The 27065-nt window shown below is 42.1% G+C and overlaps 1 protein-coding gene across 2 annotated transcripts in view; it reads left to right on the top strand.

The window, feature by feature from the left end:
- Window positions 1–27065, top strand: part of Slc9a4 (solute carrier family 9 member A4) — a 63816-nt gene that overhangs the window by 3764 nt on the left and 32987 nt on the right. For both annotated transcript variants that reach the window (XM_006980408.4, XM_076557341.1), the window contains exons 2-5: window positions 3372–3835; window positions 20976–21235; window positions 22738–22955; window positions 26524–26726. In XM_006980408.4, the coding sequence (XP_006980470.3) occupies window positions 3372–3835; window positions 20976–21235; window positions 22738–22955; window positions 26524–26726 (1145 nt within the window). The remainder of the gene's footprint in view (window positions 1–3371; window positions 3836–20975; window positions 21236–22737; window positions 22956–26523; window positions 26727–27065) is intronic.

Raw genomic sequence — 27065 nt, 5'->3', positions numbered from 1 at the left:
GAAATGAAAATGAGGAGGTCAAAAAAGCTGTGATTAGAAAACTGAGAATCCAGGCTTTAGAAGGCCTTGAACTGGTCTTGACACTAGTGAAGCCTAACTGGGAGTATGAGTGACATCCTTTGTGGATAACTATGCTCAACTGTATCAACCTGCATATATACATATATACATGCATATATATATGTATGTATATGTATAGATACATATATGTGTATACACATATATACATATATATACATATGAAATGATCTGCTGTATATATACATACATATATGTATATATACAGCAGATCATTTCAAAATAGTGCCGAGAAAACCCATATCTTCTTTTTATACGGCTAAATATAAAACGCTCCAAAGTGATATTCTCTGGTTCCCCATAGCCTCTGGAAAGAAATCTACCTCAGTTAATTTGAAAGTCAAGCTCTGTCTTATGTGATACAAAACTATCTTCCAGCTTTTACTCTTCCCAATTCAAACCTTGTTTAAGCCAGGTGACATCTCTCAATGAGGTAGCAAAGTGTCTCAAGTATCTGCTAGGATCATTTCTACCTTTTTATTCCCCTGGTCTTGACATTCCCCTCAACCTAAAATGTTCCTTATTTTATTATGTAACTATCCATATCTAAGCCATTTTCCAAGACACCCAGCTTCCTTCTATATGAAAAGCATCTCTGATGACCATTTAGCCCATTCATTCACTCATTCATTCATACACTTTTAGACCCAGCTATTATACAGATTTAGCTGTTGATATTTGTTAAGCAATGTAATGATGTAAATTGCTAAGCAATATAATGATGTAAATCATCTACTTAATTTTGGGGGCATTTACAGACTAATACAAATAAGTCATGTACAAAAGTGGGAGATAAGAATCACTGTTACTAAACAAGCGTTGTAGAGATAAATTGTTTGATAAGACATATTAATTTTTGAGGAAGACATATTAATTCCTCTGGTGGGAAATTGGAAAGGCTTAGCCTCAAATTCTGAGCAGGGCCTAGAGACAAAGAAAAAGGACGTTTTAAGCAGGGAAAACAGAGCAACAAGCCCGGAAAGGGGCCTGCTTGCAAAGGATTTTGATTGGCTCTATTGAAGGATGGATGCACTTGGGGAAGGAGGTGTGGCTTGAGGAACCCCATGATGATCCACTGAGTTCTGATGTCTTTGTAGTCTTTATAGACTACTTCATGTACATTTTACTGAAGTCTCATGTGTCATACTATTTCTGTCTTCTCATTTATTCGTGTCTTACTGTTAAAATTTTGCCAACAGCAGGAGATGCAGTATAATTCCTATCTTTGGCTTTCTACCTCATTAAATTCAGTAGTACACTGTTCTTGACAGAAGAGTGCTTAAATGCTGTTAGCTTAAAATCGGTACAGTGCTCCGAGTGCCTTCCACATCTTAGGTGGAACTGAGACGATACGATACCCAGGGCTGGAGAACACAGCTTCTTAAACAGTGGCTTGCAACCTCACCCATGGTCATACGGTGGAATGTAGGGTTATGAAAAATTTAGCAACAACCATAACCAAGAAGATTTCTGAAAAACCGGCCAACAATCAATCCAAAATTCAAATGTGTAACGAGGTCAGGGTGTTTTTGTCTGTGATTAACCGTGTTGCACCACAAGGCTTCCACGCAGCCTTGGTTGTGAGCACACAGTGTGTGCACAGCTGCTCACGTAGGGAACACTGCCCAGGATGCTTGGCTCTTACTGGAGACAGCTGTAATCGATGACGCACAGTGCTGTGCCTTACACATGGGAGGTTTCTGATCTTACAGAAATGCAATGATTTAGTATAGAAAACAAAGACTTGTGGTATTTTCCTACCATCATTCCTAAACACGTCAAATTCCTCCAGCTTTGAATTGTGTTGTGTTTGGATGCCTGACTTTAAAATTGCTGTTTGAGGTGTTAACATAAATTCTATATATGAAATAAAACTTAAATGCATTTTGGCTTAGGATCAGAGCAGAATTTACAGAGCAGAATTTATTACAGTTTCTGAAATATCCCTCCCTAAACATGCTTCTTCCCCGTTGTAGGACACATTTACACAAAGTGACATCAGAATTGATAATTATGATTTTCCCCATTTTTTTTTTTTTTTTTTGGTTTTTTGAGACAGGGTTTCTCTGTGTAGCTTTGTGCCTTTCCTGGAACTCACTTGGTAGCCCAGGCTGGCCTCAAACTCACAGAGATCCACCTGCCTCTGCCTCCCGAGTGCTGGGATTAAAGGCGTGTGCCACCACCGCCCGGCGATTTTCCCCATTTTATTTATTCTTTTAGTATTTATTGCATGAATGTATAGCATTTTGATCGTATTTACCTCCCCACTCACCTCTTCCAACTTTTTCTGGATACTCCTGAGACTGCTTCCCAACTTCATGTATTCTTTAAATTTTTTTTTCCCTTTTATAATCCACGGAGTCCAACTAGTGCGTAGGTCTGGGGCCACCACCTGGAGCCAGTCCACCAGGGCCCACACCCCTAAAGAAAACCAACTCCCCCTCTCCTAGCAGCCATTGACTTTTGATAGCTCCTCAGCTAGGAGCAGGTCTGGTGTGTCCCTCACCCACTGATGCTAGAATGTTGACTGGCTTGATCTTGGGCATGCCTTACGCCAGGAAGCACAGCTCTTGGGACTTTACAGGTGCAAAGGTGTTGTCAGTAAATGTCTACCTATAGCACGTCCTTAGACATGAGTAGATGAATAGATTTTGGAGGGACATTGAAGATCCAAACTATAGAAGAGTTAAAGAGAGCGATGCAACCAATAGCATGAGAAATGTAAGGACCCAAATAAAGGCCCTGAATGTAGAAACTCGGGAGAGGAAGGGATGGACTTTAGGGACGTTAATGAGAATAGTGATTGAGGAAATCTGGGTTGACTCCATGATTGGCCAAAGTGACCAGGGTCGTTCATGGGACTGTGACTCTATTGCCTTCTTCCATGGGTCCAGTTGGCAACATTACTAGTTAAGAAGGGGAGACAACATAAAGAAATTTTATCCCTGTGATGTGGAATAAGTATAGGGCAAGAAGAGATCTGGGGGCCAGACTGTGCCTGAGCTATGCACTGGGTTTTGCGTGAGTGCACACTTTTCACCCAGTCCTCTCCTTTTCCCTTGTGTGCCCTCTGGGACTCTTACGACAACCAGGAAGCAGGGAAGGAGGGAGCTTGTAAGCTGTGACTGGTGCTACTGATAGTCTTTGATCTTATGTGAAACCGCCAAGCTCCTGCAGCAGATGGGATGTGTGGCTTGGAGATGCCAGCCCCGTAACCACTATCCCAGCCTCCTGACTCTAGACCTAGCCCGGTTCATTGGCAAAGATGAACGTCCTGTCTTCTCTGTTCCCAGGTTTCCACCTTTACCACAAGCTACCCCACCTCATGCCAGAGAGCTGCCTCCTCATCATCGTGGGCGCGCTGGTGGGTAGCATCATCTTCGGCACCCATCACAAATCGCCTCCCGTCATGGATTCGAGCATTTACTTCCTGTACCTCCTTCCGCCCATCGTTCTCGAGAGCGGCTACTTCATGCCCACGAGGCCCTTCTTTGAGAACATCGGCTCCATCCTGTGGTGGGCGGGTCTGGGGGCCCTGATCAATGCCTTTGGCATTGGTCTCTCCCTCTACTTCATCTGCCAGATCAAGGCCTTCGGCCTTGGTGACATCAACCTGCTGCAGAATCTGCTGTTTGGCAGCCTGATCTCGGCGGTGGATCCTGTGGCGGTGCTGGCTGTGTTTGAGGAGGCGCGTGTGAATGAGCAGCTTTACATGATGATCTTTGGGGAGGCCCTGCTCAATGATGGAATCAGTGTGGTGAGTCCCCCAGATCGTGTTCCCGGAGGGGTGGAGCTGGGCTGGCCACAGAGGTCGGGGCTACTTCTGCTCTCCATGTCATGGTTGTGGCCCGAATTCTGGTAACATTCAGAACAATCCACTTTGTGTATCTAACTTCTCATTAGTTGATTTAAAGAGAGGAAAGGAATAAAAAACACGTAATTCAAACTTACATTTTAATTCAAGGATTTTTTTTTTTTATTTAGCATGGAGAAACTATTATTTATAGCCATTCTGGGTACTCAAGGTTATCAAGACAGTACCTTTGTTTCTAATATATGTCTCTATACATATTAAGCATACATACACATACACATACACACACATTCACACGTATATACATATATATCATGAGACATTAGATGAAGTTAAATAAAATTCCTCTGGCCATTGAGACATGACAGAGCAATTATAGAAATAAATCAGCTTGTATGGTGCTCAGTCACATATCATATGGAAAATGCTTAGAAATTCTCTAGAGAGAAGCAGAGGAGGATGAGTAGGCTAGAAAGAGCAAGGCTTAGCACCAAGCCCCAGGAAATGTTCACAGCCTGGGTTGTTGTAATATTCACCACAAGTCATGCTCAGTGATCAGTTGCACTAAAAACTACAGCATTTGCCAGCTGTTGGCCTATAAGAGGTGTGTACACCCTTTAATGGCCTTTCATTACTTAAAACTTACATTCCTGCACATAAGCAACACTAGAATACATTTCATTGTAAAGGAGCCAGATAGCACAGAGGTATGAGTCATAAACAGAAGCTTCCATTGCCTTCTTTCTCACTATTCTTTATGCAAAGAGCAAGCCCTTGAACTCATTTGCGCCTTTCTCTCCCTGTCTTCACTGTGTGCATTCACACACCTGCACAGCTGCAGATGCACCGTGTTTTGACAAACACTGAGGGATCATACCATATCTGTGGCTTAGCTGTAGCCACTTCAGGTCCTCCCACGTCTCCTCAGCGGTTACACATTATTTTGTAGATTAAGTTAATGCAATTTGTTTCACAATTTCCTCCATGGGTGGTTATTTCAGTGGTTTCTAATTTTTTTTTTTTTTATAAATAATGTTACAATAAACTATGCTTTCTTTTTTCTTCCTGGACCTGTTTTTGCATTTAAAAACAATATTTTGTTAGTAATGAAATGTCCAGGTAAAGCAATATATAGATTTAAAATTTGATACATGGGGCTATTTTAATCATTACTGGTTCACCCCATTGGTAAAGAAGAGGTTATCATCCTAGAGTTGTAGGGAATGAGCAAAGACATGATACCTGTGTCTTAGTTTCTTTTCTCTTGCTGTGACAATAGAACACCAAGACCAAGGGTATGTCGAAAAGAAAGTGTTTAATGGGGGCTGGAGTCCATGATGGCAGAGCAAAGGAAGCTGAGAGCTCACATCTTGATCCTCAAGAGGGAGACAGAGAAAATACTGAAAATGGTGCGAGTCTTTTGAGATCCCAAGGCCAACATCCAGTGACACACTTCCTCCACCAAGACCACACCTCTTAATCCTCCCCAAACTGTTCCACCAACTAGGGACCAAGCATTCCAACACATAACCAACCCTATGGGGGCCATTCTCATCCAAACCAATACAACCTGAAACCATACAGATGGCTCCAGCAGCAGGTCATTAGAACGTGTAAACACAGTTCAGAGGAGTGGGACATCAAATAACACCCAAACCATGTGGCGTGACCTAGAAAAAGAAAACACCAGCAGGGATTGAAGGGGTAGGCATGAGGCTTAGAGATTGAAGGGAGCAGGGTGGGGGATTGAAGAGGGCAGGCAGGAGGCTGGAGCAACCTTGGTCCTCAATGATGCTTTTGAATTGTGTGGAGAATTTTGCGGACTAGAAAGGGTAAGCAGGAGCACTGCCTGGTCATTTTGCTCAGGAGAATTATCTGGCTGGGGCTATTAAACCTAGAGCAATGGGGCTAAGAGGAATTTGCAGCTTGGCTGGGCACCTTTGAATTTTTCCAAATGCCAAGGTAACTCATGACATTGAACTTGGGTGACCTCAGCTGCTAAGCTTTTCCAGAAAGTCTTTATCGGCTCTTGCTTCTACAGATAGAGTTGACTTCTTTAATGTGCCCAGAACATTCGGTCTCTTTATCAGGCGCATAATCATGTGATATGCAGAAATTCTTGCTGAGAAATCATCTGTATTCATTACCAAAGCAAGTTCTTGCCTGCTGCTGCTGAGCGAGGATCAGCTCTCACCCTGAGGTTTCTCTTTAACAGTTTGTCTAGAGCAAACCCTATCGTGGTTTCCGGTGCCTATTCCATCACTGGTGACATTTGTTTGACTTTCTCAAGGCTAAATTGTGTCCATGGAGATGTTTCTAAAGAATGATCATTTCAAAATAAGATTGTAATTGCTGAGAGACTCTATCGTCTGCTGAGGGTGCTGCTGTGACCTCTGTTGGGCACCACTGCTGTTATATTGGCTCCGGTGAGGTTGCCCACATGTTCATCTTTGGTATCCCGCAGCACAGTGAGTATTAAGTGTGTGCTGGGACACCACTGGGTCCCTAAGTGAAACCAGAGAAGCCCAGGGCCAGATTTAGAAAGCAGCTGAAAGCAACTGGTACTTTCTGCCGTCCAATGGTATTTTGAGCTGAGGGCTTTGAGCTCACCCTTTCATTGAGCAAAGAGCCTGCCCAAGGGCAGCAGTCACAACCCCGCAGAAGGTCTGAGTCACCCAGAGGTGGCCTGTGGTTGAGGGTTACATGTGATGACAGTATAGATCTTACTTCTAGAACTGTTGAAATATCCATGAATCTGATTCACCAAGATTGAACCAAATCAAGGGTTCAGTTTGTGATTTCTCATTTATTCCTTCATTTTGCTGAATTTTCAGGTTATGGTATTGATAACTAGAACAGACCCTCAGTGGCTGACAAACAGGGCAGAAAGACAAGCCCTACCAAGTACTGCAATCTGCACTGGAGCTCTGTGGAAAGGTAGAGAGAGAGAGAGAGAGAGAGAGAGAGAGACAGAGAGAGACAGAGAGAGAGAGAGAGAGAGAGAGAGAGAGAGAGAGAGAGAGAGAGAGAGGAGGTAATTATTCTACAACAATTATTTCTACAGGATGTGCACATTAAAGATTTATAGATATTGTGTGACTTGAATATCTATAACTTTCTTTTTAAAAATAAAATATATTTCTAATATTACTAAAAAAAAATACCCTAAGATTACCTACATCCTCAGTGGAATCTCCTAGTTAAGATCCTAGAAGAAGGCAGAGACAGAGCTACCCATTCCTGGACCCATGATGGCCAGCTTTGCACTTACCACCTCATTAAATGCATGGATTTTATTATGAGGTGTGAAAGATACCCTCTATTCAAAAAATAAGAAAACCAGGCACAGCAAGTTAAAATCCTCTGGGTTATAGAGCAGACCTAGGTGCCCTGTTCTATTCCTTCCATTCCCTTTCCATTTTCTTCTTTCCTTTTGAAATTTCAACTCTGAACTGTAAAGGGGAGGAGAAAAACTTACCTATTCATGATTGGACTGGTCTTTAGCTCAGTGGCACAGCTGATCTTTCTCTTGTATAGAAATGGCAGACTTCATGGTTGCCACACAAGGCTTTAGGCAAGACTGTTCACTCATGTCTCTTCTTGCTGTAGAACTGGAATAAAGACATTCTTTGGCTCACAGGGTCCATGGAAAATTCATATTCAGCTTTAAGTACAGTAAGTTCCTGGACTGGAAAGGGCACTGAGTGGTTCCTATGTGTGTATCTGTGACTTTCACATCAGCTCATGAGCACTTCTGGATCAACATACCCGGACAGCTGATTTTAAATATGCCTCACTCCATGACTGTAGAATAGATGTTTTCCTATCTCTATGTATGTACGTATCTATCTATCTATCTATCCATCCATCCAACCAGTTGCCATACATCAACTTGCTGGATAAGCAACAGGTAATTCCATTCACATTTCTATCCACCCACCCCATCTCTCCTCATCTCTTACTTACTCTACATCCTCTGGAAGGATAAAGTTCCACGGGAGCAGGGCTGAGACTGGAACCCAGGCAATCTTCCTCTGTTTTCTCTGGACCACCTCACCACACCGTTTTGTCCACCTAACCCTCTCCTTCTGCTGCCTTTCCCCTGTGTTCCCATGCCCTCTCCAGGCATATCCCTAGGGCATCTTCTAGGAATGCCACTGCAGAGGGAGATGACCTACACTTGCCAAGCATCAGTCTTAACCAACTTTACCAATGAGTGCTTTATCAGATTTTTCCCATTCAAGCCTCATAGAACCTCACGAGGTGGAGAATCTTGTCTCACTTCATGAAGTGGTAGTCTGTAGTCGTTGAGGGTAGGGTGCCCCTAGGCCCAACCACTGAGGTCCATGGACCCATTCTGGTCATTCTTTTCAATATGTATACAAATTTCTTCATTGTCATTTATGACATGAAGACAGAATCCCAATGAAATCAAGCACATATTTACTGAATAGAATCTAGTTTGTGCAGTATAATATCCAGAAGACAGAGTGGCCATCTTCTTGCTCTGATCAGCCAGCCATTCCCTTTAGCTGAGGCAATCAGTGGAAATTTGTACTAGTGACCCTTGGCTTCTCTTTAAGTCTGTCATTTGATCCTCTCTGTGTACACATTCTATTGCTAGCACTAGATCCTCAATTCTCTGACCCCCATCTAGAGTTTGATGCCCCCCTTTTTTCCCTCATGTATTCCATAGTCCTTGCTTTGCTGAAGGGATTCCTGAGGCCCTCTTGATTGCTATTCCAACTAATTCTTTTGCCATCCATAAGACTCATCATCTAGTTTGGAGCAAGCAAAGGGTTCTCAAGTGTTCATCCTTTTAACATTACCATGGCGGAAGAGCAGTAACGTTCAGTAGACACTGGTTTTGAATGTGGGCCTTAAGGGGCTGGTGCAGTGTGCTACAGTCATGTTTCTGAGTATTGAACAGTAGCATTGAGCTGCCTTCCCAATTAAAATCCTGTCCATGAGAGGAAATTATTGACATTTTGCAGTGTTCTGGTATGCTGAGCTGGGCTAAGAGCTAGATGAAATGGATTCAGTGCACTTTAGCCATGATCTTTCCAGCTTGTGATGAGTTCATTGAGATGTGAGAGTCCATCCTATGTCAAGGTGTGCTTGACCAGTTCTTGCAAGAAACCGTATGAGAGTTGGTGCATGAGGGGATATGAACCTACACGCACATGATTTTTTGAGCAAGGATCTCAAGCCAGCTTCCTTACATATGAAATGAGAAAGACTTATTCAACCTGAGAGGGTGGTTGTGAGGTCACAAAATGGAACTTCTGAACATCTGACACATGGTAGGTGATGAATAAATATCCTTTTGTCCTCACAATCCAGAGGAAGATCCACACAAGAAATCCAACATTTTGGTGTCTATCAGGCACAGAAAGAAAGATAGAATCTCAGGCAAATAGAGTAGTGAACTCTTGGGTGGTCAGCTCACGAGTCTGTGACATGCCCAAAGTGCAAGGCCTTCCCAGGGCACTTCCAACCCACTGGAGGCTGGGGAGGAGTCAGACCTGCCTACCGTGATCCCAGCATTTGCCTTTAGAAATGTGCTGTCAGCCAAAGTATTTGGAGGTTTATCTGGTGAGCTTGTACTCTGACAGTGAGACATGGGATTAATGTGTGTGTGTGTGTGTGTGTGTGTGTGTGTGTGTGTGTGTGTGTGTGTGTGTAGTGCAGCAACTAGTAGCCAGTAGCCAGGTTAGAGAGGTGGAAGGTGGCAGGACCTAGCATAAGTGAGGACAGTCAGAGTTGCAGTCCCCAAGAGTGTGTTTCAGAGGACAGAGTTTTACTAACATGGGGAGATATTTCTAATCCAAAGTGGGTGACACCTTGCCTCCAATATATCTGGTGTCTAACTTATCGGCTCTCTGACAAGCAACTTGAAAGACTTACACCTTAGGGAGGAAAGCACCTAAATGGCATGCTAGAAACACATATTGTTAGATAGGGGCCGTCACCTGTGATTTCATAACAGTTCCCCAAATTTGACTCCTGAGCACACATTTGGACCATTTGCTTCTGCCTGAAGGAAGAGAAGAGTTGAGATTTGAATTGTACCAATTGATCTTTAACTAGAAGATGCTTAGGAGCCACTCGGGGTTATGGGCACCCACTTCAGTCACGAGGGTAGGCAACAAGGATGAAGTTTAGCTAGTCACCAAGCTGCCTTTTCTTTGTTGGGAGGTGGAGTTGAGCAGCTATAGGAATAGATTTGGAGGAGGAAGAACACTTAGGAGGAAAGTGATCACCCTTTAACTCTTTAGGGAAAGTGAGAGTGAGGACAGAAAACCTTAGAAACAATTCTGTCAATACCACTAAGGACCCTGAATCCCCCACCAACTGTGCCAAGTGCCTTAGATGTGAAAGCAAGCAAGTCTGTCTGCTGCCTTGTGTGCCCATGCCATAAGCCTTCAGAATCCTTCTTGCTAAGCTATTATTTTTAACCTACAACCGTGTGCTCACCTACTCTGCGTTTTCTTAGAACCTGTCCCAGCCACCAAGGTCCCGTAGGAGGTTATGTAATATTTTCATGGAAATTTCTGATGGGGGAGAACACCCCGGCATGCTAGATACAGCCAAGAAAACTTCCTGGTCCCATGGCTTTTGCCAGGCCACCCTCTACCAGCACCTGTCCTAATAATCTCAGTTGGGCATGTTGGGTTGCATTGTAGAAATAATAAGCTCAGTTTCATGTGGAAAAATCACACAAGGCAGATTATGGAAGGAGGGGTTTCTGGCGGACAAGTACTTTCCCTATAGCTTCCTTGGTAATTATACAAATGACCATCATCTCATAGAACTTGTTGGACAAGCCTGCACTGTACCATTAGGCTATGATTGGTGGGGGAGAAAGCCTTTGATTCTACCTCTAGGATATGATAATCTATGTGTTCTTCCTCCTCAGTACTCAGGACCAGCTTTGGCCTTAGTCATTTGGGGTTATTCTAAAAAAATGTCTGAATTTGATTAGGTTATGAATAGAAGAGTTGAGTTTGGCTCATTATTTGGGGGCTGAAAGTCTCAAGACATAATGCTACCTGACAAAAATAGTTTATCCATGTTATAATATGGCATGGGATAGAAAGTGAGCCTCTAATGATAAGAGCCATGTATGATTCAAGGGAAGAACCAGGGTCTCTAATCATTACTGTTATCAAAAAACTTCCAGTGAGAGTGAAAAAGCATTCCTCTAGGAAGAGTGTATCCCATCTGAGGGTGCCCCCACAGGCCTCATTACCTTCTAAGAGCACCCATTTCTTAAAGATTCCTTTAACTCTCCCATCACCACACTGGCACAATGCCTCTAGCAAATGAAAACTGTGTGACACAAACCACGCCCAAGTCAAAGTAGTGACTAATAGATTAAAACCACAAGAAAGAACTGAGACATCACGAAAGGCAACTTCTTAAAATGTTTTGTCTAAATTTCTTGAGAAGCTCGTACATGAACACTGTATTAACATCATCCCCACATCTTCCCCCACTACAATTCCTCCTGTGCTCCCTCATTTCCTCTCAAATTCATAAACTTTTCTTCAATAATTGTTGTCATATATGTATGTATATAAATGAAACCTACTGAGTGTAGCAAGTGTTGTTTATATGTATGTGTGTAGGGATGACCACTTGGAATTGGATAATCCTTTGAAGATCTTGTCTCTGGAGACAACTGAATCAATCTCTCTCTCTCTCTCTCTCTCTCTCTCTCTCTCTCTCTCTCTCTCTCAGCTTCCATCAATTGCCTACAGTTTTTAACCTAGTAATGGAGCCTTGTGTGATACCCTCCGTCCGAGGTAGCATGTCAACAATCGTCATTGTGCTGGTCTTGTTTAAGCAAATGTATTGTTGAGATTTTGTGGGTGCAGCTTCCCTGTCATATTCCGTGTCGTGACACTATATCTCAGCAGACTAGTCCTGTGGCTCTTACAGTCTTTCTGTTTCTTCTTCTATGGTGTTCTCAAAGCCTACGGCTGTGTTGTGGAAGTATCAGTTGAAGTTGGGTATCTCACAGTCAGTTGTTCTCTGCATTCTGACCAACTGTTGCAAAAAGAAAAAAAATAGATTTGTTTATTTATTATGTATACAGTGTTCTGCCTGCATGCCAGATTTCATTACAGATAGTTGTGAGCCACCATGTGGTTGCTGAGAATTGAATGCAGGACCTCTGGAAGAGCAACCAGTGCTCTTAACCTCTGAGTCATCTCTCTGGCGTCCCCCCCCCCCCCCCCGCAATTTTTTTTTTTTTGATGAGAGGTAAGAGCTATACTTATTTGTGTGTATAAGGATTATAATGCAGTTAGAAAGTATTTTGGTTTAGGAAAGTAGCAGTAGTAAGTTTTCCTCTAGAGTCTATGACCTCATCAGCCACAGGTAATTGGATAAGTTTATAGTACTAGGCATGGGTTCCTTTGTATTGAGGGGGACTTAAGTACAATTAGGCAGCTGTTGGTTACCCCAAGATGGAAGTACCACTATTGCATTTCTGTGTATGTCTTACCATGCTAGTCATTGTTGTCTTTCACAAGCTTTACATATGGGTAGGATTATTGATTGCTATTTTTTTTGGTCTTGGCAGCTTGCATAGCAGTTTCAGATACTGGAAGAGCTAGTCCTTAGGGAGGAGACTTCCTAGTCTGTTCCAACTTGAGTTTTCCAAGTCTTGAGTCTGAAGTGTGTTTTGTCTTTGGCAATAGCATCTTACTTTCAAGTTCTAGGAAGAAACTAAGGGCAACATCAATAGCCTATATGTTTCTGGGTGGGGGGAGTCTCTTGGACTCTCCTGACCAACAACTCAAAGAGAGGCTTCTTCCACTGGTAATGGAGATTTTGAGATAATGTTACCTCCAAAAATCCATAGACTACCCTTTGTATTTTTTAAAATTAAAATAAACTTAAATTATGTCTCTGTGTGTCTGTGTGTGGAAACATACTTGTGAATGCAAGTGCCTACAAAGGCCAAAAGAAGTCATCATATCCCCTGAAGTTGGAATTATTTTTAGTGGCTATGAGCATCTGGCTTGGGTTCTAGGAAAGAAACTTGGATCTTCCACAATCGTAGTATATGCTCTTAAACCATTAACCATCTCTTCAACCCAACACTTTTATTTTAATGATGTAGTTCAGTTGTCTTAGGTGGAGCCAGAGGTTCTGTGTCCTATATATTCATCCATCCATACATTTATTCATCCTTCCCTCCACCCATCCATCCACTACCTCATATCCAGTCACTCGTCTGTCCATCCAAAAACCACTACTGCACAGTTGCTTTATCAGATACTGCTCCTTCCAGGATGGTAAGAGTAACCTTTTAGGAAAAATGAACTTAAATGGACTGGTCACAGTTGATGTTTGCTTTTATGGCTGAAGAGGTAGTTGGGGTTTTAAATGACTCTTTGCATCATGTGGGTATGCTGATACCAGACAGCAAAAGATAGTATTTGGGGCATTTGCTTCAAGTTGGTGTAGAGTTGGTAAAGAGAAATGTTTGTGTAGATGGAACAATGATGGACTTCACACTTCCTTGGACAGCAGCAGAGGTGAGCAAAGGGGTTGGTAGGGAGTGGGTATATTCTTAAGTTAGTTTTGAACTACTCACTTTAAGTTCTGTGTTATAATAAGGTATATATAATTCAAGCTCAGAATTACATTCATCTTTTTTAAATAGAGGGGATTTCCTTAAAGGGCTCCTTCTCGTTTGCTTATTCATCAAGCGAGCTGCCACTCGGTTTCTCTCTGATACCTTTTTAATTTGCCAACTTGATCCTAGTTCTCTGAACTTATGAACAAACGCTAAAAGATGCCCACCCCAGGGGTTGGATCCCTTCTTAAGCTTTCTGCTCCTGGGTTGCAGGTCTGCATGCTTGGGGGCAGTGGAATTGTCTTTTCATGGTGGTTACCCAAGATCCTGGGCTCTTTAAATCTAAAGCAGCTTTTGAAGAGATCTCCTTTGCTGTGCCCTATCTCAACAATGGATACCTACAACATCTACCATATTGAATACCATGCCACAGGGAAAAGGATAGGGTCATATCAGGAAGTATGAGACCCATCCTGAAAATGACACATTCCTCATACTACCACACTCAAAACACAGCCAGAGAAACTGGTGATGACAGCCTCTAAAGGGCTGCAAGTGCAGTCCTAAAATGTGTCTATTAGAGGGAGAAACTCAGGAGTAAACAGTGCTGAGGGGCGTCACTCCAGAACGAACACGTTTGGTCATTCATTTACACTCTGCTGCAATAGATCTTCTCATTTCTCTTCTTCTAATCAGCTTTCATGCCACTGAGTTGCAAAAGAAGTGGACAAATAGCATAAGGATGCTGGTACAGTTGCATGCTCGTCAGATCAAATGGCTATAGCAAGAGAAAGTATTGCACAGGTGAAGACGAGCACATCCTCATGATGAAAATGCTATGTCATAAGGATACCCCAAATTCATACGTGCATATGAATCTACTTATAAGTGTCCCCTAAACATGAGATAAAATGTGACATATTCATAAGTAGGAAATGACTATTCTACAATCAGTGCAGAAGAGTCTATTAACTTAGTCTTAGAACAATACCTCCAAGACATGAAGGGTCTGCACCCTACCAACCACCTCGTTCTGGTTGCTATTTATGAGAACTATGCCGAACGACCCCAAATTAGACATTCTTTTTTAAGTGCACACTTACTGAAAATGACCAATGTTCAACCATAATAAAACCTCCATAAACTTAGAAACCTTCAGGCCATTCCAAGTGCTTTCAGTGTCCACCCATACCAGAGCAAAATGAAAATAAAACTTCCAATAAGTAGAAATTAGACAATACATTTCTTCATACTCTGTAGCTCAAAAAAGAAACCATGAAAGAAATTAGATAGCATTTTGATGAAATAATAAAAACACAACATTCATAATTTATGTGATATCTGCTTTAAGCAACATTTATAGCTTTAAAATCTCTTTATTAAAATCAAAATCAATGATACGAGGCTCTGTCTGTAACAAGAAAACTTAGAGCTAACTCAAAGGCAGAGATAGTGAGGCATTTGTAAGGATGGTAATTAATAATAATTTCTCATTTTAAAATGGTACCTTGTCTATACCCAAAAGGGAAATCATATGCACTCCTCATAAAATCTTTCAGATATAATGGAGAAAGGATCAATTTCCAACCTTATTATGTAGCCAACTTTGTCCTGACATCAAAACCAGACAAAGATATATTAAAGAAAGAAACCTACAGACCAATATCCATCATGATTACGGGCCAAGAAATTATTAATAAAATATTATAAAATCAAATTTAACAATATATAAAAGCACAAAAATTTATGACCACAGTGAATTATATCTGTGAATTCAGTTCATTACATAATTAAAATAAATTACTTCATTAACAAATGCGATCAATTATTTGACAGGATTCACCACTCATTTGTGATAAATACTTATGGCAATATGGGAGGAGCAAGCAACCTTTTAGATCTTTATTTTTTATTTTAAGAGGTTTTTGAAAATTGTATTTTATGTGTATGGATCTCTTACCTGTATATATGTTCCTGCACTGTATGTATCCATGGTGCTCACAGATTTTCTGGAACTGGAGTTACAGATGATTATGAACCACCATGAAGATGCTGGGAACTGAACCTAGTCATCTGCAAGAAAAACACACCCTTTTAACCACTGAGCCATCTCTCCAGACCCATTTTTTTTGGTCTTATAACATATATTGATGGAAAACTTACAGCTTGCATCATGTCAAAGGTTAAACATCAAACACTTTTCTCCTGAAATGAAGATAAGTATGAGGATAGCCATTCTCAAAACTTCTACTTCCTAGATTAAAGAGAAAAGCATGAAGCTAAGGTCACCAAGAGGGTAGTGTACAGTCAACAGATGGCATGATGGCTTATGAAGATCATTAGGCAGGCATCCATAACCCTACTAGAATAGAACTATCTTTGTGAACTTATCAGGGCTACAACATAGTAGTTACTCTGTGTCACTAAACACTGAGATGGTTAGCACTAAGGATGATTCATTCAAGCCCACATTTTCAGTTCATAGTCTCTGTCTATTCCCTAAAGTGTTTTTTATGGGTGTGTAGCGTGTCTAGGATCCACTCATTTCAGCAGTGTGTCCTATGGAAATCAATTCTCAACAAAGTTGCTAAGATGAAAAGAAGTATTCGCATTAGGAATTGACACTCCAGTTCTGAGTCTCAGTGGGTCAGCTGATGTACTTAGTTATTTCCTGAGGGGTTTTTGTACTGTATAGGCTTTATGAATGTTCACAATGGCTTCAGTTATAGTCATGGGTGGCTGGGAGCATTTGTCAAAGGTAGCATGACCCTTTCCTTGAGATAATAAGTCAAGAGGGACAAATGAGTCTTATTCTTCACGTGTCAGGGACCTTTGTAAGATTTGGTTTCTTTGTACATGAAAAAAATATATACATTTGAAATGAATAAAAAATCTTTTGTGATTATAATGACAACTAGACACTGATATTTTGAAAAGTAAAGACATTTTTTCACAGAGTAGTATTACATTTGGTGTAAATGTAGTCTATTATTTGTGTGGGTCACTTAGCTTCTAAAAGTCCCAAGTCATCTTTCTATACCTGTCACCTCTGGAATCCAAGGTCAAAATAGGTCCCGATGAATGTGTAGCCACTTGTAATCTGGAAATCTATGTAAAGGAGTTTGTGTTTGTGGCAACAATATACAAATTTTTGAGCTGCAATTATGCTCCATGGATTTCCTCTGGCTTTGAGAGTCAAATGAACGCCCACTTCACCTCATTCAAATCTACTTTCTATGGGTTTGTGGAACCATTTTTTGGCTCTGCTTTGCTCCTTTGTGAATCCAGCCCAAAGGAGCAACATCCAAAGTTCCAAAGACCCATGTGTGGATTGGTCCACGGTCAGCTAGAAAGTGATACGAGGCTAAGCTACTTCACTGGATACAAGCACAGTTTCTTCTGGAATTGCTCAAAACCATGAATCACACACTTCAAAAGCTTATCAAAACTCTTACCAAAACATGCATTAAAAATATTTGCTTGAACTCTATAGAGTAATTTTGTGAAACATGACTGGTGAATAAATCCTTCGATGGATATTGCTTAGCTCACCCATAGATCAAACCCTAGAGGGGATCAGCTATGCAATGTGTAATTAGGGAGGCTCTCATGTTGTGCAGCCAGGGAGCAGAGGCAGTCCATAAAGCCAGATGCAGACTGAACTGCATGAAACAGAGAGGAAAGAGGGAAACCGGCAGGAACGGTCTTGCTGACTTTTTCAGAGTTTACCTAGCCCTTGGGGAGCCCTCAGTCTGAGGACATCAGTCAGAGGAGTATCTGTCTTCCTGGAAAGGGCACCTCTTAGTGCCTGTGCCACCTCAGTCCTCACTGGAGAACAACTGATGGAAATGAAGTATAGGTGGTTGGTGAGTGTCCCTCTCTGCAGCCAGAGATCTGAGGGACTCTGAGTGCCACAGATACAGAAACTGATGATCCGCATCACGTAGACAGGAAAAACAGGACCACGAAAGACAAATTCATACTGTTTCCAGTGGTCTCTGCGGGAGGGATTATGAGCATGCAGGGAGGTCATCTGCCACACTCTCCTTTCTCATCATTTCTGTATTTTAGTGTACATTTTGTGTGTGTGTGTGTGTGTGTGTGTGTGTGTGTGTGTGTGTGTTAATCTGACTTAAAAGTTCTTAAGCAAACCTCCCATTTTTAAAGTCATTATTTTATTTCATAAATTCACTATATCTAGTCGTGTGTGTGTGTGTGTGTGTGTGTGTGTGTGTGTGTGTGTGTGAGAGAGAGAGAGAGAGAGAGAGAGAGAGAGAGAGAGAGAGAGAGAGAGAGCGCACACTGCTTCCAGCAAATCTGCATGGTATTTTCTCCTTCTCCATCATCCCCAGCCTTTTCTTCCCCTGATGAGTTTAAACTTCTCTTTGGGGAAAGTCAGAAAACCTTACCATAATCTCTTCATACTTCTATATCTGGCCAATCTTGCTACTAGCTGCTCATACCATTAAAATCAAACAGCCAGCATACACACTCAGTGTGTCCTGGGCTTTTCCCTGGTGTTTTCATTCTCCCATCAGCAGCCTGTGGTCAATGAGGCATATCAAATGAGGTCTGTTGACAGATACTTGAACTGCTTTGAGGAAAACCTGCTCTGCCAGATCACATTCTAAAGCTAAGGGCCATGCTGTAAATTTTTGATATGCCACAAATTTAGGTAGGAAAATAAGTGGGTACATACCATCTTAGTTAGAATTTCTATTGCTGTGGCCAAAACACCATGACCAAAATGCAAGTTGGGAAGGAAAGGGTTTGTTTGGCTTACACTTCCATATTGCTGTTCATCGTTGAAGGAACTCAAGACAGGAACTCAACAAGACAGGAACCTGGAGGCAGGAGCTGATGCAGAGGCCATGGAAGGGTGCTACTTACTGGTTTGTTCAACCTGCTTTCTTATAGAACCCAAAATCATCAGCTCAGGGATGGCACCACCCACAAAGGGCTGGGCCCTCCTCCAAGAATCACTAAGAAAATGCCCTATAGATGGATCTTATGGAGGCATTTTCTCAATTGAGGTTCCCTCCTTTCAGATAACTCTACCTTGTGTCAAGTTGACATAAGACTAGCCAGCACACATACATACACAAAATACTTATGTATGTACACACATGCATACATGCATACATACCACTTTACAGTCAAGGAAACAAGGTACATGGTGACTTCATGATCCTCAGAAAAGGAAATTCTCCTCATGGACCACTTGCTACTGTTTCTGCCCATATCCTTAGAAGGCTAGAAGGGGCATTGGTTTTCAATGTACTTTCCTTATTCATGATTACATGCATGGTAAGATATCAATCTAGAGATGACTTCAGAATGATTGCTTAGTGGTTAAGAGCACATACTATTCTTTCAGAGGACCTGGATTTGGTTTCCTGCACCCTCATCAAGTTTCTCTCTCTCTTACACACACACACACACACACACACACACACACACACACACACACACACACCTGTAACTCCAGCTCCAGGAAATATGATGCCCTTTTCTGGATCCCACATGTAGTTTCACTCATACATGCACATACCACACTCAGACAAACACATGTACACATAATTAATAATAAAATAATCAATCATCAGTAAATGATCATTAATTGCCAAGCTCTTTGTGTGTGAAATCAACAGAGGTGATTCATAGAAAAGATGCAGAGAGAACAGGATTGGGAAATCAGCTGTAAAGGAATGGCTGATGCAGCCAGCAGACCATGGTCGAGCTGCCAGCATCTGCAGAAGCATGTCATTCTGGCAAGCCCTGCAGGTAATGCCAAAGCCAGAGCTCAAAAGCTGTTAAGTTACAATGAAGAATAGAGGTACTCTGGCCTGATGGTGTATTCCCAGCTAAAAGGGAAGTAGAGGCAGGGGGATTACAAGTCTAAGGTCTATGAATTAGTTACTTTTCCCTTTGCTGCGACCAAATACCCAACAAGTAGCACCATAAGGGAGGAAGGGGTTATTCCTGTTAGAAGACATAGAGACTGTCCCAGTGGCAGGAGCTTGAGGCAGTGGATCACTCTGCATTTGCAACCCAGAAGCTGAGAGAGATGCATGTTCATGCCAAGGTCCTTTTCTCCTTCCTGTGCAGTCCTGGACTCACAGCCACTGAATGGTGTTTCCCAGATTTAGAGTGGGTCTTCCCACCTCAGTGAACTCAGTCTAGATGCTCCCTCACAGACATGCACAGAATTACTGTTTCCACGGGAATTCTAAATCCCACCCAGCTGACAATGAATAACCCAGCCTGCTTTGGCTACAAAATGAGTTTCAAGGCCAGATTGGGCAGCTTCTTAGGATCCCATCTCAAAATTAAATTAAATTAAACAAATTTAAAAAGGACTAGAGATATGCTAGATGAGCACTCAATAGTGGAGTACATACTTAGTATGTGTGAGACCCTATGTTCCTGGAGAGTCAATATAAGGAAGAATGCGAATGTAGCAACAAGCAGGAAGCTGGGGCCTGGAGAAGCCTAGCAGTGTGCAAAAGCCTGCACGGATTCTGGTGTCACTGGGGAAGATGTGGATTGACCAGTGGAGAGCAGAGACGTTGGCTGAGTCAGCCAAGCTAGAGCTGGCCAAGAGGGCCTGGGCAAATGAAAGGCCACTTTCTGAAAGGCTTGATGAAACCCTGATGCTGTGAAATTCTGGGTTCTAGAGTGGGCAGAGGGTCTTCAGAGGAGAAGACTGGACCCAGGGAAGAAGGTTGAACTGGGCTAGCAGAGGATGTGCTGCTTGGGTTAGACCCCAGCACATGGCCCATGCCGGGATTTTTGTAGAAAGCTTCGCAGCCGACTGAAGCTGCAAGGCTGCGGAGGAATTATTTTCAGGCCATGTGACTCAGGCAGGCTCTCCCGGAAGTCCTCATATTCACATGGGTGACTCCTCCCAGAGGGACTTAAAGAAAACTCAAGAGGTCCCTTTCCCCTGCAAGTGTCCCTTCTGCATTCTGCTGAGGGAGCTTAACCTTGTGCTCACTTTATGCTCACTTTAAAGGAAAGGCTGAAAGGAATCACGGGGTTTATGACGCAACATACTAGCAAGCGTATGCTCAAAGCAGAGGAGCAATACATTAACCGAATCTGGAATCACAGCCGAGAGACTGGCACACAGCGAGCATTCATTTGTTATTAGCACTTCCCTTTGCTAAAAGAGTTGCTCTTGTGCATGGGGTGGAACAATAACTCAATATGTGTGTACAATATGTAATAATCCAATTGAGATAGTTAGCATCCCCACCTCCTCAAACATTCATCATGCACTCAATTATTGAAATCCAAATACTTGCCTTTTGTTTTCAGTGAATCTGGATATGTCTAAACATGTTGGAGTGCATTTAAAAATTGGGTGGCTGTGTTAATATTTGTGCCATTTACTCTTGAACTCTGTTTAACTGAACGCAAAGTTGAGAGAGTCCACGTGTAACATATTCTAATGTCTATTTCATGTTTCTCTCATTTGTATTTTTCCAGGTCTTATACAACATACTAATTGCCTTCACTAAGATGCATAAATTTGAGGACATAGAACCTGTGGACATTTTGGCCGGCTGTGCCAGATTCGTCATCGTGGGGTGTGGGGGAGTATTTTTCGGCATCATTTTTGGATTCATTTCTGCATTTATCACACGCTTCACTCAGAATATCTCTGCAATTGAACCACTCATCGTTTTCATGTTCAGCTATCTGTCTTACTTAGCAGCTGAGACACTTTATCTCTCTGGCATCCTGGCGTGAGTACAATTGATGGATGGAGTCCCATGGGAATATATAGACAATTTAAGAGCTGTATGGCCTATGCATTTGGGAAAGGCCTGAAGCTAGTCCCCCGAGGCATCCCAGGGTTGAGGATTTCTTAACTTTCTGAAAACTGATTCTGGTCCTTTGCCAAACAAATGTTCTCTGCGACATTTGCCTGAGGAAAGTCTAGCAAACAGAATGTCAGTTTAAAATGTTCAGGAACGCTGGCTCGAAGAAGAGCTGGGAACGGTTCAAGCTTAAAGTCCATCTGAACAGTTTCTTTTCTTCCTCAAAAAATTCATTTTAAAGCCAGGCATGGTGGTGCACACCTTTACTCCCAGCACTCAGTAGGCAGAGGCAGGTGGAGCTCTGTGAGTTCCAGCCTGATCTAAATAGCAAGTTTCAGGACACCTGGGAGAGACCCTGTCTCAAAAAAAAGATAGTCATGATAATAATAATAATAATAATAATAATAATAATAATAATAATAATAACAATATTTTTGAAGTAGAAAGAAGGCCATGAGGAACTTCCATTCTGGGCTCTGTTTGTTGTTATTCTGCTCCAACCCCATCATAACTCACACTCCCCTCAGGAGAGAATAAAGCTGGGTTCATGGTGTTCAACCTCATATCCTTGTAACTTTGAAAGTTTTTCCTAGAATGAGGCTTCTCAGTTTGGCTTATTTGCTCTGGTCACTATCCAGGCAGAAAGTTTTAATTGTATTATATAGAAATCCATATGCCAATTAAATATAGTAATATGGACTTTAGGTACCATTATTTTTCCTCCTTAAAATGACCACAATTGCTACGACAAGAAAAGGGCCTTCTTTCCGCCATCCAAGGTAAATGGCTCCAGAAAAGAAAAACTTGAAATATTTAAATAACATGGTTGTAAGAAATACCACTTGGGAGCTGGATGGAGTATTATGTCAGGACAGCACTCAGGAGACAGAGGCAAGAAAAAAAATTGATTAAAAAAGAGAGCATACTGAGCGCTCTATCTGTTGAGCTGAATTAATTTGGTTTAAGGCAAAGTCAAGTATCCTCTAGCCAGAGTTAGGGCTCTGTGAGGAAAGAAAGGTCCAAATGCACTTTGCTTCTGATTTTCTTGAGTGAATGACATGTCAGTGTGTGTGCGCGCGTGCGTGCGTGCGTGCGTGCGTGCGTGAGTGCGTGAGTGCGTGCGTGCGTGCGTGCGTGCGTGCATGCATGTGTGTGTGTGTGTGCGCACGTGCACGCATGTGTTTGGTGTGAAGGCTATGTCACACCCACCTTTCCACTCCACTTGCTTTTTCCTGTACCTTATTGAAGAGGAAGGGACCAAATCTGTGCTCCACAGCCAGAGATGGACGGGTCCCCAGACTCGGGATGAGACACTGATTTTGGACAGAGGTGGGCTTCCACTCTATACAGCCTTGTTTTGCTCCGGGCAGGCAACCTTGGTGGTGTGACAAACGCTGTGTCTACCTGAGCCTCTGCTTCTTCTCTAGAATCACGGCTTGTGCGGTGACGATGAAAAAGTATGTGGAAGAGAACGTGTCCCAGACGTCCTATACGACCATCAAGTACTTCATGAAGATGCTGAGCAGCGTCAGCGAGACCTTGATCTTCATCTTCATGGGCGTGTCCACCGTTGGGAAGAACCACGAGTGGAACTGGGCGTTCATTTGCTTCACGCTGGTCTTCTGCCAGATCTGGAGAGCCATCAGTAAGAGACACCAGGGCTCCAACACTCTCCTGCCCAGCTTCCCACCCCAGCTTCCTTTTCCCTGCGTTGAACCAGGAGGGAACCGATGCTAACTGCTTCTCTTGCGCAGGGGCATGCAGACAGCTCCTCCTTACTGACCAGAAACAGTTTATTGCCCTCCTCAGTCGACTCAGAGCCACCAGCTGACTAGAGGTTCTCCTCAGAAGTGAGGATGGAGCAGGGAGTATTTTGTGTTTTGATAAGAGAGAGAGAGAAAGCACTTTCACATCTACACATTTAAAAATAGCTCAATAAACATATGTGTTGCTCCACTTCCCTGCCAGTTGGTAGCCTCTTCCATGTTAACTCAGATATAGATTATAAACTGCGGGTATTTACGCTTCTGATACAGGACAAGTGAGATCTTACAAACTGCACTCTATGTAAGGCAAACACTGTCAGGAAGCCTTGGCATAAACAGTATGGCTGGCCAAAGGGACAAGGGGGTGATGAATATACAGCCAGCAAACGATCAAGGAGGGAATTATTATTTTTAAGGTGCTCATTTTGGGGGACTGGGGAGATTGTTCAGTCAAGTAATGTTCTTGCTGCACTACAGTGAGGGCCCCATCCTCAAAACCAGGAATTGCTACCCATCCTGGGATTCCAGTGCTGGGGAGAGGGAGGCAGGAAGATCCCTGAGGCTTGTTTGTGGTCAGCCAGTCCAACCATTCGGTGAGTTTCAGTTTCAGAAAAAGCCTCTATCTCAAAAATGAGGCAAAGAAGAGATTAAGGAAGGCAATGACCTCTACCCACTCTGGCTCTGTGTACAAACACAGCACACACACACACACACACACACACACACACACACACACACACACGAACAGAGAGAGAGGGTGACCACTCTTAATTATCACATTAATTAGTAAAGAGAGCAATACTATAAATAACCTGACTTCTGGAAAAAATTCCCATTATAAGGAAAAAGATCCAATGACTGCTATGCACTCCTATTTCAGGAGCTAGAAAAGAACATTAGCACTGAGCTGAAATATATATGCTGCCCTTTTATGGAATAGTAAATATGATTCTACAAAAGGAGCAGAGGCTGAGATCAAAACAAGTATTTACTACACAAACGAAGCAAGGTTGTACGCATAGGAAGCCCATCTCTAATATATATTATATATAATATATTTGAGATAAGATCTTACTGTGTAGCCCGGGCTACCCTAAAACTCATTATATAAATCAGGTTGACTTCAAACTCATGGAGGTTAACCTACTGATAATGTGCTGAGTTCTGGAGTTAAAGCAAGTTGTGTACCACCAGACCCATAGGAATATGTGTGTGTGTGTGTGTGTGTGTGAGAGAGAGAGAGAGAGACAGAGACAGAGACAGAGACAGAGAGAGATTCTTATAGAAATTATATTTTAAACAATGTAGCCAATTGTTTTCAGCCAATTTTTAATATATATGCATTAAAATTAATTTATGATAGCTTTGAGGATGCAAAAATGAATGACAAGAGGGGTGGGATGGCTCAGCTATTAAGAGCACTGTCTACTCTTCCAGAGGACCTGGGTTTGAATCCCAGCACCCACATGATAGCTCACAGCCATCTGTAACTCCAGTGCCAGGTGATCCAGTGCTCTGTGGACACTGCACACGTGTTTTGCGCATACACGTGTATATGGGAGAAAACACTTATAAACATAAGATAAAATAAATATTAATTTTTTAAATGACAAGAATATAGAAATATTAAAATAGTAATAAGAGTAGCTAATATATGCTAATTTTTGGTGGAAAAATCAAAGCTGTTGTGATATAAACTGAAAATATCACATCAAATTTTGGTGTGATTTCTGACTCACTATTTGGAGCTGGACAGACATTTATCTATTTAAAGTCTTGCTCCTCAGCCTAAAAATAACAGGTTTGGATAAAAATTACCAATCTCTTCCTGTTATGATATTCAACAGATCTACAGGGAATCAGTACTAATGTCAAGAGAAGTGAAATGAGAAAAATTCAACCAAGCAAACAGGAAAATGAGCCATCTGGATAGAGGGGTTCTGTTACCCTTAGTGATTATCCAGTCCCTCACCACAGTCCTTTAACTGAGAGAATTCATGGACCACTGTTGAGAGAGTGCCTGGCTTGGGCAGGTCACCATGACTAAGAGCAAGTGTGAGAAAACAGATCATTGCCTACTCTCTCCATTCAAACTCATTGTCTCTAACCATAGCTAATGACTATGAAGGCTTATGGATATGAGGCAATGTTCTCTGTTATTTACGAGAATAGTGTTTGTTTAACTTTTCATCACCCTACTTAGGTAAGTACACTTGTTTTTCTGTGTCTGTGGGCTCTGCAGGTGTGATTTCAACCAATCACAAAACAATAATTTTGTGGAAAGAAAACACATCTGTATTGCACCTGTGCAGACTTTATTTCTTGTTATCATTTCCTAAACAATATAGCAGCCATGCTGTAAACAATCTAGAGACAGCTCCAAGTATCCAAGAGAATGTGTACAGGCTAGACCCAAATTCTTCATGCAATAGAAACAGACTTGGACATTCATGGACATGGGCATCTGTGAGAAATTGAGGGTTGACTGTGCTTTGTCTCTGGTATCTGATGATATGGGATGATGTGAAATTTTGCCCAAGGTCACATGACTAGCAGTTAAAGAGAAGCTCAGAGAGACCCCCCCCCTAAATAAAACAAACAAACAAACACACAAACAAAAAACACATGAATTCTGTTATCCCTTGTAGTCTAATATGCCTGATAGGAAACATGCTTTCTGGGATAGGAGCCCATGGGGACCTAAAGAGATGATACTTTTGGAAGGTCCACTCAAAGCTTTAGCACGGGAACCTTTCTTGCCCAGAACCAGTATGTCAGTGGTGGCTTTCATGTGGCACAAATAGCCAGGGCGAATCCGGATAGTGAAAAACACTTCTGTACTTTGCACAAGCTCCCTGCCTTCCACCCTCCTTTAATTACTACACAGAAGGACAGTAAGAAGTATCCCATGCCCATCTCCAACCCCAAACCCCTGCAAACTTTCTTGTTTGTTTACATGAACCTCAAGCACCAGGTCATCCAGAACGGATCTGCCCATCATGTACTGTCCACAGTCACTTATCTCCCTCACATTCAAACTACAGACCTCTTGGAGGTATCTCCGGAGAACACGAGATAAGAGCTTTTTATTCCACAGACATCCTTTCTTTAATTGGTTTTGAAAGGCACCACAAGTGTGGATAAAGTTTAGAAATATATACCCCATATTTATTTTAAATCAAGATTTTTTATTATTTTAAACACACACACACACACACACACACACACACACACACACACACACACGTACACACATACAAAATGCTTGGGCTGGGAAAACCTCTAACTGGAGGAACCAAAATATCCCACAAATGTAAAGCCTTAGGAGAGGGTCTGATTGAGATGAGTGATCTTGGGTGTGATAGAATCGGGCTACCTTGCTTAGTCTCTGCGTCGTGACCACTCCTGTCCCGCTGCCTGCTCTAATACGTATCTCCCCCTTTCCAGGCGTATTTGCTCTCTTCTATGTCAGTAACCAGTTTCGGACTTTTCCCTTCTCCATCAAGGACCAGTTCATAATCTTCTACAGTGGCGTGAGAGGCGCTGGAAGCTTTTCCCTTGCATTTTTGCTTCCTCTGTCCCTTTTTCCTAGGAAGAAATTATTTATTACTGCTACTTTAGTAGTTACATACTTTACTGTATTTTTTCAGGTTGGTAGACTTCTTTCATATTTAAATTATGTACATCTTTCACAGCTACATATTAAATTCGTAAGATGTAAATAAAGATGCTATATCTGGTGTTTAGAATTCCGATTCATCCTCTAAAATAGAGTCTAAATAGATTCTAACTTACTTAGAGGCTATGTTCATGGTAAAGCTTTAACTTCTGAAATACATTGTCTTTGAGTCAATCCAACATAGTGATAAAAATATTCCCAGGTGAGATGTGAACAACTGTTACTCTGTTTATCTTGGAAAATGTGACAGCAACTGGTACTCGCTAACACAATGTTTTGTTTTAGCGGAAGTTAGGTCTTAATGAGGCAA

The sequence above is a fragment of the Peromyscus maniculatus genome, chromosome 21 (genome assembly GCF_049852395.1).
Source record: "Peromyscus maniculatus bairdii isolate BWxNUB_F1_BW_parent chromosome 21, HU_Pman_BW_mat_3.1, whole genome shotgun sequence".
NCBI classification, from domain to species: domain Eukaryota; kingdom Metazoa; phylum Chordata; class Mammalia; order Rodentia; family Cricetidae; genus Peromyscus; species Peromyscus maniculatus.
The sequence above is the reverse complement of the archived record's forward strand: the minus strand, read 5'-3'. Positions and strand labels throughout refer to the sequence as shown.